The sequence below is a fragment of the Coregonus lavaretus genome (assembly GCF_964263955.1).
Source record: "Coregonus lavaretus genome assembly, chromosome: 26".
Taxonomy (NCBI): domain Eukaryota; kingdom Metazoa; phylum Chordata; class Actinopteri; order Salmoniformes; family Salmonidae; genus Coregonus; species Coregonus lavaretus.
Genome location: NC_140013.1, coordinates 4704965 through 4725090, shown reverse-complemented (window position 1 = coordinate 4725090; position 20126 = coordinate 4704965). Strand labels below are relative to the sequence as shown.

At 43.9% G+C, this 20126-nt stretch overlaps 1 protein-coding gene across 3 annotated transcripts; it reads right to left on the bottom strand.

The window, feature by feature from the left end:
• Positions 1-570: 570 nt before the first annotated feature.
• On the bottom strand, positions 571-18824 carry LOC311101408 (serine/threonine-protein phosphatase 2A 65 kDa regulatory subunit A beta isoform-like). Of its 3 annotated transcripts, none has more exons than XR_014609922.1 (16): positions 18645-18824; positions 17632-17722; positions 17285-17385; positions 16900-17132; positions 16482-16629; positions 15961-16116; positions 14844-14958; positions 14648-14718; positions 10910-11044; positions 9294-9467; positions 8827-8887; positions 3893-4047; positions 2698-2840; positions 2278-2369; positions 1374-2069; positions 571-1106 (listed from the first exon to the last, which is right to left on the bottom strand). XR_014609922.1 is itself a non-coding variant. In XM_084142540.1 (15 exons), exons 1-15 carry the CDS (start codon positions 18738-18740, stop codon positions 2053-2055), a joined length of 1788 nt encoding a protein of 595 aa, XP_083998666.1. In that variant the 5' UTR covers positions 18741-18824; the 3' UTR covers positions 571-2052. The 3 variants fall into 3 exon arrangements, 1 of the variants encoding a protein (XP_083998666.1); XR_014609923.1 differs by having other exon boundaries at positions 1389-2069; positions 18645-18758; XM_084142540.1 differs by having other exon boundaries at positions 571-2069.
• Positions 18825-20126: the final 1302 nt, after the last annotated feature.

Sequence of the window (20126 nt, the reverse complement as noted above, 5' to 3'; positions counted from 1 at the left end):
AATTACAGTGCATCGAGAATGGTGTTACCGACAGGTTGCTGGACCTTATTCGTTAGTTGCGCGCAAAGGTGGTGGAATGAGAGAATTAAGTCAAGGTCAGAATACAACGTATCTGTAGACACACCTCCACTTCCTTGATCTCCATCCCCAACGAATAGCAGGTGAATAGCATGATATTCTCATGCTTCAATTCAAAGTTAGAATAGGCTTAGAGAAATGCATTAAAAATGAATCTCTCATTTACACACGCTTAACTCGGGTCGGAATTAGGAGTTTTGGCGTGCCAGGCTAAAAACGTCCCTCCAGTGGCTTTCGCAGAAGAGCCTGAAGCGAATCGGTGCACATGCGCAGTCTAATCTTGCTCATTGCGGCGCTGCTGTGCAACGTAATTTCGCCGATTACCTTTAAGGCAACAAAATCTGTAAATTTAAGGGTGTGCAGACAACTAAACAGTTGCAGAAGTTTATATTGTAGGTTTGAGTAAAACAATTTGTATTACTTTATTCAGTTCAAGTACAGCATCACAATTGTGGAGAGAATTCAATAAAAACCAAAGCAGGGTCTTCATGATATGGGACAATCAAGGTTTATTTATTTAAGAGACCGATGAGAAATGGGGAGGGAGACAGTGAGGGAAAGTTTATTTTGACTAACTGACCAAATCATTCACACCCCCTCTTCCCATCCCTTAAAACATTATACAGCCATCCACACACACAGAGCCCTGCTATTCTCAGTGCTCCAGTCCTTTTAGCTGCAGTGGTCAGCCTTGTTCAACTGACTGAATGACAACCCGTGAGGAGTGATGCCTTGTCTTTAGAGAACACACAACTTAATTTCAACATAAAATTAGAACCATCAAGAGTTAAACCTTACGAAAGCTTACTAAAAAAAGCCATTGCTCATCAGTAATTGGCACAAAGATTAAGCGCAATATAGCAAGAGAGATTGGACAATTACTCCCACTGTTCTCCCCCCCCCCCGCATCAAACAAAGGACTCAGAAAAAGAAATAAAGCCAGGGATGAACTGAATACAAACTAATCTATAATGACATATCAAATGATGGGCAACACTTTGTGGTGGTCCCCATTACGTGAAGGGATACTTCGGGATTTGGGCAATGAGGCCCTTTATCTACTTCCCCAGAGTCAGATGGACGTGTGGATACCATTTTTATGGCTCTGCATGCAGTTTGAAGGAAGTTACTAACTAGTGCTAGCGTAATTGCTAACTAGCGTTAGTTAAATGGCTCACAAAAGTACCTCTAACTTCCTTTATACTGGACAGACATAAAAATGGTATCCAAGTTCATCGAACTCTGGGGAAGTGGATAAAGGGCCTCATTGTCAAGATCCCGAAGTATCCCTTTACGTTTCGATAGAACACTGTTGTGTATTACTCATTTCTCAGACAAATTCAACCATATTTCATTGTACACACACTGAACACCTGCACAGGACAGAGAGAGAGGATGTGGTGTTGCGCAACAGCTTTTATGAATACATGAGAAACGTCCCCGAGAGGGAGCAGCACATGTAAACAAATATGCGGGTGCCTTAGCCTTGCAGAGTCTTCACGAGCAAATACAATATCCTTCCTCACCATCTGCTGCAGCAATAGCATGTGTCTAGCACTTGGACATGCAACCAAGAGCTGGCTCGCATGTTCTGGGTGTTTCGTACAGAGAAATGTGGCAGCGAAAGGGGCCGTGCTAATAGTAATGTTGTAGTCAGTGGCTATGTATGTAGGGGAGGACTGTGTGGGTCAAACCAGCAATGCTACTTATGCAGTGGTCAGCATGCTGTGCTAAATGCATGTTTCATCACACTTGGAGAAGCAAAAGATTTACAGCGAGGGGAACTTAGCCTGCGCTTTTCCTGGACATTTTATTATCACAGAGTAAAGAAAACATTAAAATAGGTGTTAATAGGCTCCATTAATTCTCCATACATCACCAGTTGCTCTTGAACATCAATAAATATATTGTGAAAAGTGTTTGCAATGTCGTGACATCTTGGGTTGTTGTTTCCTATGGATAGCCAAGCTTGGTTTATGCAAGGGCCAGAACTATGGGGAGAAACAAGGAATCAGAATGACAAGAAGGAAATGCATTCAGCAGGGCATATTATGTATAACAAACATGTAGCACAAGGACTAACGGCAGCTCTATTCAGGACATTTCTATCTGCAACGTTCCACAACATGTGCCTAACTGAACGTGGCCCTAGTGAGGAGACTTCATACAAGAAGAAAATGGACAGAGTACTATACTTACCACTTATAGCTTCCTGGGCAAAGTACTTAACATCCATATCTGTGTCTGTGTCTAATTTCTCCAGGACTGGTTTCACCTCTGTCTGCAGAGCACTGAGAAAAACAAAACGTTTCACACAGGGCACACATTTTCCCACACTCCCGTGCCATAATGGATTAGCTGACTGGTAGGAAATGAAGCTTGGACATGGAGATCTGGGTCGTGTTCAGTAGACGCAAAACATACTGTGACGGAATAACTCAAATGAGCATCCTTACTGGGCCAGTTCAAGCAAGAGTCTCAGTTTCATAATATTTGCTCCCGTTTTGTGCCTACTGAACACAACCCTGATGTAGACTGTGGTCAATTAATTGGAGATGGTTGTTCAGGTAGGCCTGAATGATATGAACGAGGGCTTTGTGGTGGACGAGGAGGACCTACTTGCTGTCAAGGACGGGGCCGATCTTCTGGAGGGACTTGGCCACATTGAAGCGCACATTGGCCACCTGGTCATTGGACATCTTGAGGACCACGGGCAGCATCTGCTTAGTGGTGATGTCCTGGCCACAGACCTCAGACAGAGCCTGGGGTGGATGACACGGAAACCAACAACGCATAAACAAATGATCGGTTAGACCCAAGTGACTAAGTTGCTCTGGATAAGAGCATCTGATAAATGCCTAAAATATCAGATGTAAAATAATAATAAATGACAAGAATAACTGACTGGGACAGAAAGTTTCCTTAAAAAAAAAAAAAGTATGATTGTTTTAGAAGTAAAATGATTGCCAAAGATGACTTGGTTTAAATCCATCTGAGGTTTAATGAGATGTGCCCTATACTACGAATCAGGTTTGAAGAGTAAGCGAGGTAACTTTGGTCAATTCAGAGTTAAACTCGAGATAACCGGTGATACGAAAGTGCCTCACCTTTTAGCCAGGTACATTTCTATGGCAGCGAATCCTTCAGAACTAACCTGCTCCAGGGCAGGCCACTCACTCCATTTACCCTGAATGAAATGACTGAGCAGCGAGGTGAGGACCAATGAAAACAGATTCCCTCCCTTTCGCAAAGATTGCGTCATCATCCACTTCATTTGAGGAAGACGAATGATTAAATATTTTATGAATCAAAAGGTGTTAAAAATTTGTAATATTAAAATACCCATCACTAAACGTTTAGTAATGACAGCAAGCATTTGAAAGTTCACGCATAGTAAAACTTTTGTATGACTAAATTCAATTATTTTATCGATATGGTGGGGAAAAAACAGCTGTTTGTGCATTGATACGTAATAAAATATGCACTTCTAATATCCTATTTTACACCATAGCCTGCTAAATCTGTAAGAACTTCTTTCATGTTGATTTCGGCAAAAATGAAGATGTGGCACTGACTCGCCCATGGATTGATGGTTCAGCATCAACTCAAAGAATAGTTTGGCATTCAACTAGCCATGTGCGACACGCACGCAAAGTTACAAGCCTGCTTGAGTTGGCGGCAGCAACATGATCAATATCCACCTTCGTACTATGGCTAGCTTTATAAAAACCTGAGTAGATCTTGCTTCCATCGTAGTATACGCCTATTGTATCTGAGGGTGGGTGTGTGTGTGGTGAAGGTCATGAGGACTCACGTTGATGCAGAAGAGCGTGGTCATCCTGTGCAGGTAGTTGGGGTCGTTGGCCATGCCTAGCACCTTTGGCACAATGGTGTTCTGGGCCCACTCGGCTCCAAACTTCTCCACCAGCTTCATCAGGTTACAGGTGGCTGCCTCGCGGATAGCGTATACTGGCGAAAACAAACAGACGCTTAGAGACCTTGGCCAGTAGAACTAGATACAGTTAGGCCTAGTAGTTTCTTTTTAGTAGTAGTCAGGAAAAAGTGTCAGGGTTTTCCTTTACAAAACTATAATATTAATAGAACTAGTTGGACCTATTGACTAGCATTACTCAAATGAAATGGTGATCTAACCGAAAAGAAAATGCGTACAAAACTCAATTACACAGAGATCAAAGTTCAATATAGACATATCCAAACTCTACAAGCGAGTGGCCGTCAGTACAATACTCAGGAAAAACCTCAAGTACCCGGCGCTTGAAAAAACATTTGTCAGGATTCTTGGTTCTTTTGAGCGCTTTTCTAGCCATTCCAGTTTGGCAGCCATCTTTGGCTTATTGTCACAGTTTGTTTGCCAAGTAACAAATAAATAGAGTGGCAAACATTCCATTTGCATAGAAAACATTCCCATCAGTAATCATGGCTAAAGAGGCTAGTGACTGCAGAACTGCTAAAAAAAACACTCAATTGTGCCCAGAATACAGTGACATAACATCTGGGTACACACAAGCCTGATTTCCTGATATTCGATACTAGCTTTTGGACAGAGAGACCAGGGGGCCTGGTTACAACTCATTTCTAACCCACTGACCTAACCCTATCATCTGGCCCTTAATACAGCCATAAAGAGACTGCTAGAGAGCCAAGCTGGGGCTAGAAGAACATTGCCATTAGACTGTGGAGCAAAGGCTTTGGAGCCACAATGGGATATTAAAACCTGTGTGATACTGGCCGTGTCAGAAATCTGTCTTGCCAACGTCTTACTAAAAACACTGTGTACTAATCATACTACTTTGAATGTACTGTTTAGTATAAATGCATGCAGTAAGTAACAAGTAACATACTAGGCACCCCCATCCTGAGAATATGTAATCTAATGCTTAATTGCGCCGTTTCCCACAATTCGTTCATTTTGGTACAGCCCATCCTCTTATCAGCTGTTGTCAAACAAGTGGGTTTGAAAAGACGCTTCTCTTCCTTAGTGTGCAGCGAATTCTACTAGATTAAGGCAAAATGAGGACATCCTGGCATTGAAAAGCATTAAAAAATATTTTATTTATTTCATATACTATGAAAAAAACAAAAAAAACAACACGTAAAGTGTTGGTCCCATGTTTCATGAGCTGAAATAAAAGATCCACGAAATGTTCCATACGCACAAAAAGCTTTTTCTTCAATTTTATGCACACATTTGTTTACATCCCTGTTAGTGAGCATTTCTCCTTTGCCAAGTTATTCCATCCACCTGACAGGTGTGGTATATCAAGGAGTTGATTAAACAGCATGATCATTACACGGGTGCACCTTGTGCTGGGGTCAATAAAAGGCCACAAAAATTTGCAGTTTTGTCAACACAATTGTTGCACATTGCGTATATATTTTTGTTCAGTATATTTTCCCCATACCCAATCAGCCTACTATTTAAAACGCAAGTACAGGTATTTGGACACGGCCACTGTGTCTGACAAATGTATAGGTAATGTTCAACTATTGACCCGTCTGCATCCTGTTTCTTATATTCCTACAGCCATGATGGTTGTTCCATAACTCCTGAAGGGAAATGGGGGATGTAAGGTAGGTTGAGGTATGCAGTGGTGAAATTGCCCCTAGACACTGACTATGGGTCAGTTTTGCATTTCCCCCAATAATAACTACGGTTAGGATTGGGGGAGGAAATCCTGATCCTAGATCTGTAACTAGGGAAAACTGTCGCCCAGAGCTAAAGAGATGCTTCCATGCGAGAAACAAAGCAGGTGTTCTGAGGAGGACAAAGATAATCTAGTCTAAACACTGAGGACAGCTCTCAGAACACATTTTTTCTAAACAGGATTAGTACAGATGCACTCGAGAGATAGGCCAATAAGACATACAATCTTGCTGTTCAAGGCTTTATAGACAGGTTGGCTGACAATGTCACGAATATGATGCGCGCATCGACGTGGCCGGAAGGTGCGAGTTACGATTGAATAGTCAGATAGTTTGCAACAATAACAAGAAGCTGCCAAGAGGGGAATCATAAATGGCTTGCTTCAGTCTTGTTTTGGCTGATGTTATGCACTGCTTCCCCTATATTCAATTAGCACTCATTTAAAACATCCATTTTTTAACAGCCCCCCTGCCCCCACCCCTCCCAATTTGCCAGTTACTGACTGATACAGTGCATTCAGAAAGTATTCAGACCCCTTCTCCACTTTGTTACATTACAGCCCTATTCTAAAATTGATTAAATCATTTCCCCCTTAAGCTACACACAATACCCCATAATGACAAAGCAAAAACAGGTTTAGAATGTTTTTGCAAATGTATAAAAAATAAAACAGAAATACCTTATTTAAATAAGTATTCAGACCCTTTGCTATGAGACTCGAAATTGAGCTGAGGTGCATCCTGTTTCCATTGATCATCCTTGAGATGTTTCTACAAATAGGAGTCCACCTATGGTAAATTCAATTGATTGGAAAGGCACACACCTGTCTATATAAGGTCTCACAGTTGACGAGACAGGATTGTGTCGAGGCACAGATGATATGGGGAAGGGTACCAACATTTCTGCAGCATTGAAGGTCCCCAAGAACACAGTGGCTTCCATCATTCTTAAAATGGAAGAAGTTTGGAACCACCAAGACTCTTCCTAGAGCTGGCCGCCCGACCAAACTGAGCAATTGGGGGAGAAGGGCATTGGTCAGGGAGGTGACCAAGAACCCGATGGTCACTCTGACAGAGCTCCAGAGTTCCTCTGTGGAGATGGGAGAACCTTCCAGAAGGACAACCATCTCTGCAATACTCCATCAATCAGGCATTTATGGTAGAGTGGCCAGACGGAAGCCACTCTTCAGTAAAAGGCACATGACAGCCCGCTTGGAGTTTGCCAAAAGGCACCTAAACGAATGACCATGCGAAACAAGATTCTCTGGTCTGATAAAACCAAGATTGAACTCTTTGGCCTGAATGCCAAGTGTCACGTCTGGAGGAAACCTGGCACCATCCCTACGGTGAAGCATGGTGGTGGCAGCATCATGCTGTGGGGATGTTTTTCAGTGGCAGGGACAGGGAGACTAGTTGGGATTGAGGGAAAGATGAACGGAGCAAAGTACAGATGAAAACCTGCTCCAGAGTGCTCAGGACCTCAGACAGGGTGAAGGTTCACCTTCCAACAGGACAACGACCCTAAGCACACAGCCAAGATAACGCAGGAGTGGCTTCGGGACAAGTCTCAATGTTCGAGTGGCCCAGCCAGAGCCCAGACTTGAACCCAATCGAACATCTTTAGAGAGACCTGAAAATAGCTGTGCAGCGACGCTCCCCATCCAACCTGACAGAGCTTGAGGGGATCTGCAGAGAAGAATGGGAGAAACTCCCCAAATACACGTGCCAAGCTTGTCGCATCATACCCAAGAAGACTTGAGGCTGTAATCGCTGCCAAAGGTGCTTCAACAAGTACTGAGTAAAGGGTCTGAATACTTATGTAAATGTGATATTTCCGTTTTTTTATTTTAATACATTTGCAAAAACGTCAAGGCGTCTGAATACTTTCCGAAAGCACTGTGTGTACATACATTATTTTTTTCTCCTTGTCTGAAATGAGTATTTGAGTCACTCGAATAGCAGAAAAACAGGGTATAAGCAATGGCCATAAATGTGCTTTACAACAGCACATGTTCTCTCAGCCACTAGCTAGCTAACCAACAACTAACAATGTTTTTGAGAGACAGGTGCAAATGTATTTATGTTTCAATAAACATTTGGAGACTCAATATAGTCTACATGTTGTCAACAGGCTAACTCATCCCGTCAGTTTTGCCCCATAGTTGCACAAGTGCAGGTTGTTGCTAAACAACCAACCTGTCTGTAGGACCATCTAAAAAAGGAGCAGGTTAAAATGTTTATTTCTGGCGACGTGAAAAGGCAGACAGAAGAGACGTAGCCAACAAGGTCTCCAAATCACACTAGCGCATTCAAAACACATAAAGTAACTAAACTGCAAGAAGATTTGCCTATTTTCAGAGTAGGGGTGTCACAATACCAACATTTTACTAGTGATGTGATGATAACAGACCAAGTATCACGATACCGAGTAGTATCTTGATACCCAGGACGCCTGTTCACATTTTCTATACGTTCTGCACCTGTGCTGCACAAAAACCTGTCCCTGTAAAAATAGAGAAGGCTACTGCAGAAAATAGCTGATTTGCTCATTCCAAATGCCTACCTGTGATTGTGTATTACAGTATGGATTGCATCCTAAATGGCACCCCATTCTCTTTATAGCGCACAACTCTTTACTAGAGCCCTATGGGCATTGGTTAAAAGTAGTGCACATACAGGGGATAGGGTGCCATTTGGGATGCAGCCTGTATTACAGTATGTTTCCCATTCTATCCAGCTCAGCTAGAGAGGAGAGGGCAGGAGTGAACATTTCCCTGGCCTCTCCCAGTCCAAGTCACTGGGTTCTTGTCAGACCTGTCACTGGCACAGCCGTGAGGCTGAGAGAGAGCTGCAGCCTGACACGTCTCCCTCTCTCCCCCCCAAACCACAGAGGATGCGGGGGAGGGCGGAAGAACTGCTAGCTTAGAGAGCAGCATGGGACATGGTCCGTCTGGGATGTGACCCACCTCTGTCCAACGTTAGTATCCTACTACTCCCACTGACTCATCTCACGGTGTGGACACAGGACAAATGCATTGAACAGAGAGTGGTGTGTATCGGGGGGGGGGGGGGGGGGGGTCTTACCGTGGTCAATGAGCCATGCCATGCAGAGGGTGTTCAGCTTCTCATCAAAGAACTCCACTCCCTGCAGAAGAGATTAGAAGATCATCCATTTCTAAACTATTTTCACTTCAAATATTACAGTGTGAGCAACACTATTACTGAATAGTAATTTGGGGTATGCCACTTTCTACTTAGAAAGCACAAATAAAGCTAGCTGAATTACTTATACATTGCATAGCCATTTTTTACAATGATATTGGGTGACCAGCACTTGCCCACCATAAACTGTGGCACATACGCATGGCACAAGGCAGATGTAGGCCACAGACAGATGTGTGATTAGGGGGAAGGGAGGACGGGACAGACCGAGGTCTCCAGAAGTGGGGCTGGAGGGTTGAGTCACAAACGGTACCCTATTAGGGCTTTGATCAACAGTAGTGCACTATATAGGGAATAGGGTGCCGTTTGGGACGCAGACGAGGACTCACCAGCTGTCCAGCCAACAGGGGCATATACTCGATGATGGCCAGGCGGACCCTCCACTTGGCGTCCTCGGCCAGCTCCACGATAGCGGGCAGCAGCGACTGGGAGAGCTGGCGGATGCCGATCACCTCGTTGACACAGTCCAGGTTGGAGATGATGTTGAGGCGCACCTCAGGGCACTGCAGGGAGAAAGAGGGAAGGAGAAGAGAAGAGAGAGCAGGTAAGACTGCAGTGAGAGAGATCTCTTGTATAGGTCGTGGGGATAATTACATTAGGGAACATTACATTTCATATGTCCGTCTTCCTTTAAGAATGAACGTCATTTTATTTCAAGCGTTCTTAAGGTGGAAAAAATCATTGTGACAGAAAATCTGAGCTATTGCTTATGCATCCCCATCTGCTTGTAATGACACCTTTATTGGCTCCAATCTCAACATTATAAACAATGGCTAAAATAATTGCCAAAGACCTTCCGCTCGTCCCCAACTCATGCTGCCAGTCCCAGACACTTGATTCTTAGCCTCCGAATGTGCAGACAGATTTTACACTTCACATCAAGCCAAATAGGATACGACAGAGATGGCAGCCAGCTGAGGGACAGTACACAATCCAAGGACTAAATATTTGTATTAGAAATATTGAAGAATACAGATAATGTTTATATCCGTGAGTCATTCGGGGCGTTTTGCACCCCAGTTGTCCGTTCGGACTAATCCTTTATGACACAAACCCTGTCAACTCAGCGTTGGCTGCAATGCAAACTAGAACATCTTTTAATAGTAAGGCTGTCATAGATGACAGCCAACCATGTCTCAGTGTATTTGTGCACCTTTATATTTTGCAGGGCAATTCACGTCATCTACCCAAACCTTCCCACTCCAGTATTACTAATCCACCATATGCCTTCGGAAAGTATTCAGACCACTTGACTTTTTCCACATTTTGTTACATCACATCCTTATTCTAAAAGGTGCTTCAACAACGTACTGAGTAAAGGGTCTGAATACTTATGTAAATGTCAGTTTATTGATAAATTATCAAAAATGTATAACAACCTGTTTTTGCTTTGTCATATTTCCCCATAATGACAAAGCAAAAACCGGATTTTTTTTAGATTTTGTGTAAATAGAGGGGGAAAAAACAATTTTATAAATTTTTGAATAAGGCTGTAACCTAGCAAAATGTGGAAAAAGTAAAAGGTCTGAATACTTTCCAAAGGCACTGTATGTAAATGTAGTCCGCTAGCGCCGACGTCTTAAGTCATCTGGATTTTGGCTGCGATACAGGTTCATTTAGGAAGGATATGTCAGCATGAATCCACACAGAATGAAAACCTCAAATAGCCTACCACCACTAGAACATATGTCACCAGGAAAAAGGTTCAAACGCTCTAAGGGCCATCCCTAGGTTTATACTCCGGTAGGGAGCCAGCCAGGTACATCTGATCCTGAGCCTGGCCAATAGCATTAGAGGATATTAAGGGGGTGATCAGATTAGACATAGAAGATATTTTGCCTAGTCCAAGAATTCCTTCCCACCCTCCCAATTTCAGCCTATTTTCTGCCATTTGGTGCCTAATGAATAGAACGAATAGGAGCAGTAATGAATCAAAGGTGATTACCTCGTCCTTGAGCTGGGCCAGGAACAGAGGCAGCAGGTGTTCTACTGTGTTGTCTTTGCCCAGAATGGTGGACAGGCCCATGATGACAGAGGCCAGAGCAGACTTCACATGCTGGTTGGTGTCAGACACCAGTTCCTGTCAGAAGAGAAAGAGTCAGATATTGCAGTGGACAGGGACAGCAAATCAGGTCTTTTCAAATAGGGCAATATTATGTGACAATATTATTGCTACATTGTTATTTCCCTCAGGTGAAAAGTGGCATCGGAAAAAGTTAGAGAATCACTATTACAATGTTCCTCAAGAGGTGTATAAGGCCACAAGTCCACATCCTGCCCATAGAATACAGTGCCGTTGTGGAAAAGGTAAGCAGAAATTAGCCTCTGTGTTGAAATGAATCATCTGTTTACGCAAGCTGATCCGGTGCTGTGAAGCGTTACTCTGCTCTACAGACCAGACATTTACACACACAACAGTATGTGGACACCCCTTCAAAATTTGTAGATTTTGCCATTTCAGCCACATCCGTTGCTGACAGGTGTATAAAATCGAGCACACAGCCATGCAATCGCCATAGACAAACATTGTCAGTAAAATGGCCTTACAGTCATAGGATGCCACCTTTCCAGCAAGTCAGTTCATCAAATGTCTGCCCTACTAGAGCTGCCCAGGTCAACTGTAAGTGCTGTTATTGTGAAGTGGAAACGTCTAGGAGCAACAACGGCTCAGCCGCAAACTGGTAAGCCACACAAGCTCACAGAATGGGGCCGCTGAGTGCAGAAGTGCATGTCCTCGGTTGCAACACTCACTACAGAGATCCAAACTGCCTCTGTTCGTCGGGAGCTTCATGAAATGGGTTTCCATGGCCAAGCAGACGCACACAAGCCTAAGATCACCATGCGCAATGCCAAGCGTCGGCTGGAGTTGTGTAAAGCTCGCCGCTATTGGACTCAAATCACATTGTATTTGTCACATACGCCGAATACAACAGGTGTAGACCTTACAGTGAAATGCTTACTTACAAGCCCTTAACCAACAAAGCAGTTTTAAGAATACCAAAAATCTAAAAATAAAACAATATAAAATAAGAAATCAAAGTAACAAATAATTAAAGAACAGCAGTAAAAATAACAATAGCAAAGCTATATACAGGGGGTACCGGTACCGAGTCAATGTGCGGGGGCACCGGTTAGGCGAGGTAATTTGTACATGTAGGTAGAGTTATTAGTGACTATGCATAGATAATAAACAGAGAGTAGCAGCAGCGTAAAAGAGGGGTGGGGGGGCAATGCCAATAGTCTGGGTAGCCATTTGATTAGATGTTCAGGAGTCTTAGAAGCTGTTCAGGGGTAGAAGCTGTTTAGAAGCCTCTTGGGACCTAGACTTGGCGCTCCGGTACCGCTTGCCGTGCGGTAACAGAGAGAACAGTCTATGACTAGGGTGGCTGGAGTCTTTGACACCGCCTGGTATAGAGGTCCTGGATGGCAGGAAGCTTGGCCCCAGTGATGTACTGGGCCTTACGCACTACCCTCTGTATTGCCTTGCGGTCGGCGGCCGAGCAGTTGCCATATCAGGCAGTGATGCAACCAGTCAGGATGCTCTCAATGGTGCAGCTGTAGAACCTTTTGAGGATCTGAGGACCCATGCCAAATCTTTTCAGTCTCCTGAGGGGGAATAGGTTTTGTCGTGCCCTCTTCACGACTATCTTGGTGTGCTTGGACCATGTTAGTTTGATGGTGATGTGGACACCAAGGAACTTGAAGCTCTCAACCTGCTCCACTACAGCCCTGTCGATGAGAATGGGGGCGTGCTCGGTCCTCTTCTTTTACCTGTAGTCCACAATCATCTACTTTGCCTTGATCACGTTGAGGTTGTTGTCCTGGCACCACACGGCAAGGTCTCTGACCTCCTCCCTATACGCTGTCTCGTCATTGTCGGTGAGACAGGGAGAGGTTGAAAATGTCAGTGAAGACACTTGGTCAGCGCATGTTCGGAGTACACGTCCTGGTAATCCGTCTGGCCCTGCAGCCTTGTGAATGTTGACCTGTTTAAAAGGTCTTACTCACATCGGCTACGGAGAGCGTGATCACACAGTCGTCCGGAAAAGCTGATGCTCTCATGCATGTTTCAGTGTTACTTGCCTCGAAGCGAGCATAGAAGTAATTTAGCTCATCTGGTAGGCTCGTGTCACTGGGCAGCTCGCGGCTGTGCTTCCCTTTGTAGTCTGTAATAGTTTGCAAGCCCTGCCACATCCAATGAGCGTCGAAGCTGGTGTACTCTGGAGCAGTGAAATCTCACTTCTCTGGAGTGATGAATCAAGCTTCACCATCTGGCAGTCCGAAAGACTAATCTGGTTTTGGCGGATACCAGGAGAACGCTACCTGCCCGAATGCATAGTGCCAACTGTAAAGTTTGGTGGAGGAGGAATAATGGTCTGGAGCTGTTTCATGCTTTGGGCTAGGCCCCTTAGTTCCAGTGAAGGGAAATCTTAACGCTACACCATACAATGATGTTCTAGATGATTCTGTGCTTCCAACTTTGTAGCAACAGTTTCAGGAAGGTCCTTTCCTGTTTTAGCATGACAATGCCCCCGTACACAATGCGAGGCCCATACAGAAATGGTTTGTCTAGATCGGTGTGGAAGAACTTGACTGGCCTGCACAGAGCCCTTACCTCAACCCCATCGAACACCTTTGGGATGAATTGGAACACCAACTGCGAGCCAGGCCTAATCGCCCAACATCAGTGCCCGACCTCACTAATGCTCTTGTGGCTGAATGGAAGCAAGTCCCCGCAGCAATGTTCCAACATCTAGTGGAAAGCCTTCCCAGAAGAGTGGAGGCTGTTATAGCAGCAAAGGTGGGACCAAGTCCATATTAATGCCCATGATTTTGGAATGAGATGTTTGATGAGCAGGTGTCCATATACTTTTGGTCATTTAGTGCATTTCCGCAAGTTCTTATATTCTCAAATGCTTTCATGAAAACAGTTTGCCATTTATCCCACATTGGTTAATAATAGCAGCACCTAGCTCATATACTGTATTTCTGTCATATTTGGACCAGCTTTGAATAACATTTGATAAGGACTTGGGATTTCACAAAAAGATGGTATAGGCTATAATTGTACTTTTGTATTTTATGCTGGGGTTGTTCCTAGAAGAGATTTATTGCCCAAAAATATATTTCCAAAACAATATAAGAAGGGCCGTCATTTAAACTCAGGAACCAACCAGTGAGTTCTAACACATCGACAGTGAATAGGTGTTGTGTGGTGGTTTGGTAGACATTTTAAATACAACAGTACCCCCTGCTGTCCAAAAGCTATACTGAGCTCAAGTCCTCATCTCTTCCTAGGCCCCAACCTACGAAGCATAATATCCTCCCGGCTCACGTATAGAAAGTACGGTCAAGAACAACAGGTTAATCAGTTTAACTATAACGCTAGAAATTGATTTGTGGGTGTCTAAAAATATCCACTGCTTGTGCATTTTCACGTCTGAACACGAGAATTTGCTTAACTCACGTTATTGTCAAGACTTCAGAACACAGGACTGCTCGTCTAAAGCACTACAGCTATACATTTTTGAAAAGATAAATGCTTTTTTTGCCCCTTCGTTGGTCATGGGTGCTAGGAGTTACTTCCATCAAGTGAGAAATTGACAGGTCAAAGACACCAGCGCACGTAAATTAGCAGAATAAAAAAGGGATAAAAGTGAACAGTGACTGTTTTTTTTTATACCTTGACACAGGGCAGAATGTGAGTCATGATGATGGTTTCTCTGCTGTCTTCTGGAAGGTTCTCGCAGAACTCTGAGGACAGGAATGGTGTTTGTAAATACCGTGGTCTATTAGACGTAAAAGCTTCTCATTCAAACCGTTCTATTTTATTCAACAGAGGCTTTCTATGGACTGGCGGATAGCATCCAGACACTCACCCTTGACCTTGTTGGCGGCGGCGGCTCGGACCTCAGCCTCGCAGTCCTTGAGCAGATTCTGGAAGGCTGGGACCAGGTCATTCTTGGTGATCTCTGGGCCAACCGCTTTCTGGAGCTGTGGAATCAGTGACATGGCAATTAACATCCACCACTAAACCTGTGTGTGATACTCCATGACTAAGACACTGAACTGATGGGATTCAGGTTGTGAACACATAGGCTACAAAGTCCATGGTAGCAAGGGGGAAAGTGCACAAAACTATTTGCCATTGCCAGGCTTTAATTTGTGTGGAAGTTTCCTGCCAACTGTTGAATTGGCTGAGGGAACTTCTACTCCTACCACAGACTAGACATAGCAATTAACATCCAGCAGAGATCTCTATCTACGGCCCTGACACGATCCCACCTTCAAACCTTGCTCTGAGATTTGCTGATCAACACACTAAACTAATGGAATTTGGGTTGGGAACACAGGCTCCCAAAGGCCATGGTGGCGAGGGGGAAGGTGGTAGGGGACCTTTCAGTAAGTGTGGTGCACAAAAAAACATTTGCTAAGCTTTAACGTGTGTGAGGTTGCATGAAAGTTTTTACATTGATTGACTGAACTTCTACAACATATTATGAAACAGTGGCAATATGACCCATTTTATACTAAATGACAACAGAATGTCATATGGGTTAGAAATCAATGGGTTAGTGTAGTGAACGTAAGTGGCAATGAGGACATTAAGAAAGTTCTACGCTGGGGGACTAAGAACATTACAGGCCCCCATAATTGTCCTGCTATCCATGTCCACTCTACTTTCCCCTTGGAGCATTGTATTACTTAAGTTCAATCCAGTAAAACAACTGAAAATATAACTCATCCTACTAGACTAAAATGATAGCAACATTTGTGCAAATACCTCCACCAAATTTGAAAAATCTATTTCTCAATTTACCACAAAAACGTTACGGATAGGCACACTAAAAACTACAAAAATCACCCTTTTAAAGTGACCATCTGTGAAGCATTGAATGTCGGCCCCCATTGCTTCCATTCCAGGTTCAGTAAAGCAGCAAATATTTTAGAGGCATTATGGCTACATGCAACATATCAATGTTTCCACATGCTTACCTCAGAGAACTTGTCGGCCACCATGTAGCGGACCCTCCAGGACTTGTCCTCGGCGGCCTGGCGCAGGGTGGGCATCACAAGGGTCTCCAGGTCCTCCTGGGGCAGCAGCGTGGCGATGCTCACACAGGCTTCCACCGCCAGCAGGCGCACTGAGTCCTACAGTCGGGGGGATCATGGGATTATTTCTCATTGTGCCAATTTAATAAAATACTGTAGCAACACCATAGAAATGCATCGTGTGAACACACGATCCCCATGGGACGGATTTCATGGTTTAACTGCTGAGGCGTTGGGTTAACAATAGCTAGACCCGGTTTTGAGTCCCAGTTGGGGCTACCTACTGAATTAGCTGAAATATGATTGTTCTATTCCCATTCAATATTCATCCATCCCCATTCAAAAACATATTTTGTATGGCCATGTTATTTCCACTGGCCAGTCGATTTAGGAATTGGCTGGTAGAATTCCAGGCACTTCCCACCGCAATGTCACAGAACGCCCTGTGTGCGTGTATAGAGTACCTGCTCATCGGAGGCCAGTGCAGTGAAGAGGGAGATGATGTCACTCTTGACATAGTCCAGCTCCAGAACCTTGGCGAACTCCCCAAGCTTGGAGGCTGCGGCGCGGCGCACCATTGGAGTGTCATCTGAGCACAGAGTGCGGAAATGCCTGTGGAGAGAACATACCACCCACCGTCAGACCATACTTCCATTGTATCTCCTCTACAGAAAGAGTGTAGCTAATCATTCCGATCTGATTGATTTGGGACTGCAAGGCTAGTGTGTGACTAGCCCCTGATATGAGCCAAAGTAATGTCCGCAACTCTAATATTATGCTCCTAGTGATTATTGGGGACACACATAATAGACCATATTTCAATCCCCCTGGGATCTTCGCTAATCAGGTCTTAGATACATCCCTCCTGATATAGCTACTCACTGGCGAATTTCAGCCTTGACGGTGCTGGACACGCGGGGGTAGCAGACGCTGAACAGGCCACAGGCAGAGGTGCGGGAGGTGAACCAGTCACCACTGGCCAGCCTCTTCACCAGGGGCTCAAAGTGCACCTCCAGGTCCACAGGAGAGTGCTCCTGGGAGATCTTGCGCAGAGACTCCACCGCCTTGTCTCGCACCACCGTTTCCTCCACGGTAGCCAGGCTCTCCAGAGGCGGCTGCGGAGAAAGACAAAGGGACATAAGTATGTGTATGTATATGTAGTGTAGCTGACTGGATATGTTGAGAAAACCCATGCATGTACACCTAACTCTGTCAAATTGTGTTGAATATCTGTATGCATCTTATATGCTCAATGCCAGATACATACCAGCAGACAGTGAACATATTCTGGGCCTCCCACCAGCATGGTGAAGTTGCCCAGCTGCTCAGCCAAGGCAAGAAGCACCTCATCCTCATCATAGATGGTGTCTACAAGAGGTCAGGTGTGAAACATCATTGGCATGACAACACAATTAGATTGATGAATTCTACTGGCTTCAATGCATGCTATCTCAGAACAATTTCCAGCAAAGTGCCAATGTTGATGCTGGTTGTGCAATGTCCGGTGAATCTCTTTAAAGAGTGTTGACTCAGTCAGAATTATTAGCCTTTCACAAGTCTTTACTCATGACTCATGAGGATGGCTGTAACTGGGGTCTTAAGGTGAAGACATACCTGTGAGGAAGGGGAGGAGTTCAGTGCGTGTCCTCTCCACTCCAAGGGCCAGTGCGATGGTAGACAGCTTCTTGATGCTGTTCAGTCGCAGCTTGGAAAGTAAACAATGACAGGTGATGTTATTACATGAAACTTACAAGAGGAGACACCATTATCCATAAAAAGATTCTTAGCATTTCAGTGAGGCAAACTATAAAGACTATTTCAGATGTGAGCATTTCAGAGAAGAAAAATGTGTTCCCATTTAGGTGCATTCCTATGAACATGATACAACTTTTTTCTAGAGTATAGAAAATGTGTGTGTTTTTGTAATGATTTCAGAGACACCAAAGCAAGATGCAGATATAGTACATACCTAACCATGTCAGTAGTTACCTAGCTAACAAGTTAGTTACAACATGAAAATAATGATAATCTCACTACCATTACCAGGGTGGAGCTGGATGACCGGCAGGTACAACAAGGAAACTACGTAGTTAGCAGCTATATACATATTTGAGCTTGCTAATTAGCATACAGTAACGTTATCATGTATGTATTGTACATTGATATTTCAATAATAAAACAAGTAGCTAGGTTCATCTGCAAGCTAACATACGAATTTGAGCTAGCTAGATAGTTAACATTTATTAACTAGTTCGCTGCTAACTACAGTAGCATAGATAGCCCGGCACACTAGCTAGCTAACCAAGTGACCCATTAACTAGCTAACATTAGCTAGCAGCAGTTACTTTTACACCGTCAAATAACTAGTTAGTTAGCTAGCTATACATTTTTGGCTGTAACTAAATACGACATGCAGCTATTCCGTTTGATATTTATCACACCAAGTAACACGCTAGACAGCTAGTTAGCCAGACTGGGTGCGCCGGGCTGAGACTTCATGAACAGGCCAAAAGGCCTCGGGATGTTAGCTTACTATCCTTTTTGAAATCAGACATGTTTAAGTGAAACAAATACCACCAATATAATATCCCATTTGAACGTCGTATGAACAGAGCATCGGTGATTACCTGCACATCCTCATTACGAAGCTCGTCAATGAGCACGGCAATAGGGTAGAGAGAATCGTCTCCATCAGCTCCTGCCATTTTGGATTTGTGTTGCATTAAGCGCAAAGCGATTCACTACGGGGTTTCTTACAAACAACCACCACCAGGGGCCTCCTTTCTCTACGGACTTTTATCATCGTCACTAGTTACCACAGTCACAAAGTCAGAAACCCCGCCTATTTCTCCTGTTCCTCTTTTTAAAATCAGATGTTAAACCTAACCTTAACAGTGCTCAGTGCCCCAACTGCTCGGGGTCCGACCGCAAGGCACTACAGAGGGTAGTGCGTACGGCCCAGTACATCACTGGGGCCAAGCTTACTGCCATCCAGGACCTCTATACCAGGCGGTGTCAGAGCAAGGCCCTACAAATTGTCAAAGACTCCAGCCACCCTAGTCATAGACTGTTCTCTCTGCTACTGCACCGCAAGCAGTACCGGAGCGCCAAGTCTAGGTCCAAAAGGCTTCTTAATAGCTTCTACCCCCAAGCCATAAGACTCCTGAACATCCCCGCTGCTGCTACTCTCTGTTTATTATCTATGCATATTCACTATAATAACTCTACCTATATGTACATATTACCGCAATAACATCGACGGTACCCCCACACATTAACTCTGTGCCGGGTACCCCCTGTATATAGCCTTGCTATTGTTATTTTACTATTTTTTTTTTTTTTACTGCTGCTCTTCAATTATTTGTTACTTTTATTTCGTATTATATTAGATTGTATTTTTTCTTAAAACTGCATTGTTGGTTAAGGGCTTGTAAGTAAGTATTTCACTGTAAGGTGAATACCTGTTGTATTTGGCGCATGTGACAAATAAAATGTGATTTGATTTGACCACACTGCTAACCTTATGGCTAACCCTAAACTTAAAGTAAGACCAAAAAGCATATACTTACTACATAACGCTTAGGGTGTTAGGAGTGTACTGATATAAGTAGGACATCCTGGCAACTTTGAGAAAAAACACTTTATATCTGAGTTGTTCACACACATATCTGCCTTCTCTTTGGCTAGAATGGTGCCACATGTTCTTGCCTCCTGACTGCCTTCCATTTTTGAAGACGTTTATTTTAATTCTTAGAGCAGCTACTTTAGTGTCTGGTCACTACAATGGATAAGCTGTGGTATGTTTTTCACTTGTAGCAAATATATTTAGTCCTAAAACCCGGAAATAAGTTACCTCTGGTTCGTTCTTAGAGCAGCTACTTTAGTGTCTGGTCACTACAATGGATAAGCTGTGGTATGTTTTTCACTTGTAGCAAATATATTTAGTCCTAAAACCCGGAAATAAGTTACCTCTGGTTCGTTCTTAGAGCAGCTACTTTAGTGTCTGGTCACTACAATGGATAAGCTGTGGTATGTTTTTCACTTGTAGCAAATATATTTAGTCCTAAAACCCGGAAATAAGATACCTCTGGTTCGTTCAGCCATCCCTA

Coding starts and splice junctions, on each gene's coding strand:
- LOC311101408 (XM_084142540.1), bottom strand. CDS start 18,740: ATGCAACACAAATCCAAAATGGCAGGAGCTGATGGAGACGATTCTCTC. Junction 17,723..18,644: donor TTCGTAATGAGGATGTGCAG/GTAATCACCGAT, acceptor TTACTTTCCAAG/CTGCGACTGAACAGCATCAA. Junction 2,370..2,697: donor GGCCCCGTCCTTGACAGCAA/GTAGGTCCTCCT, acceptor TGTTTTTCTCAG/TGCTCTGCAGACAGAGGTGA.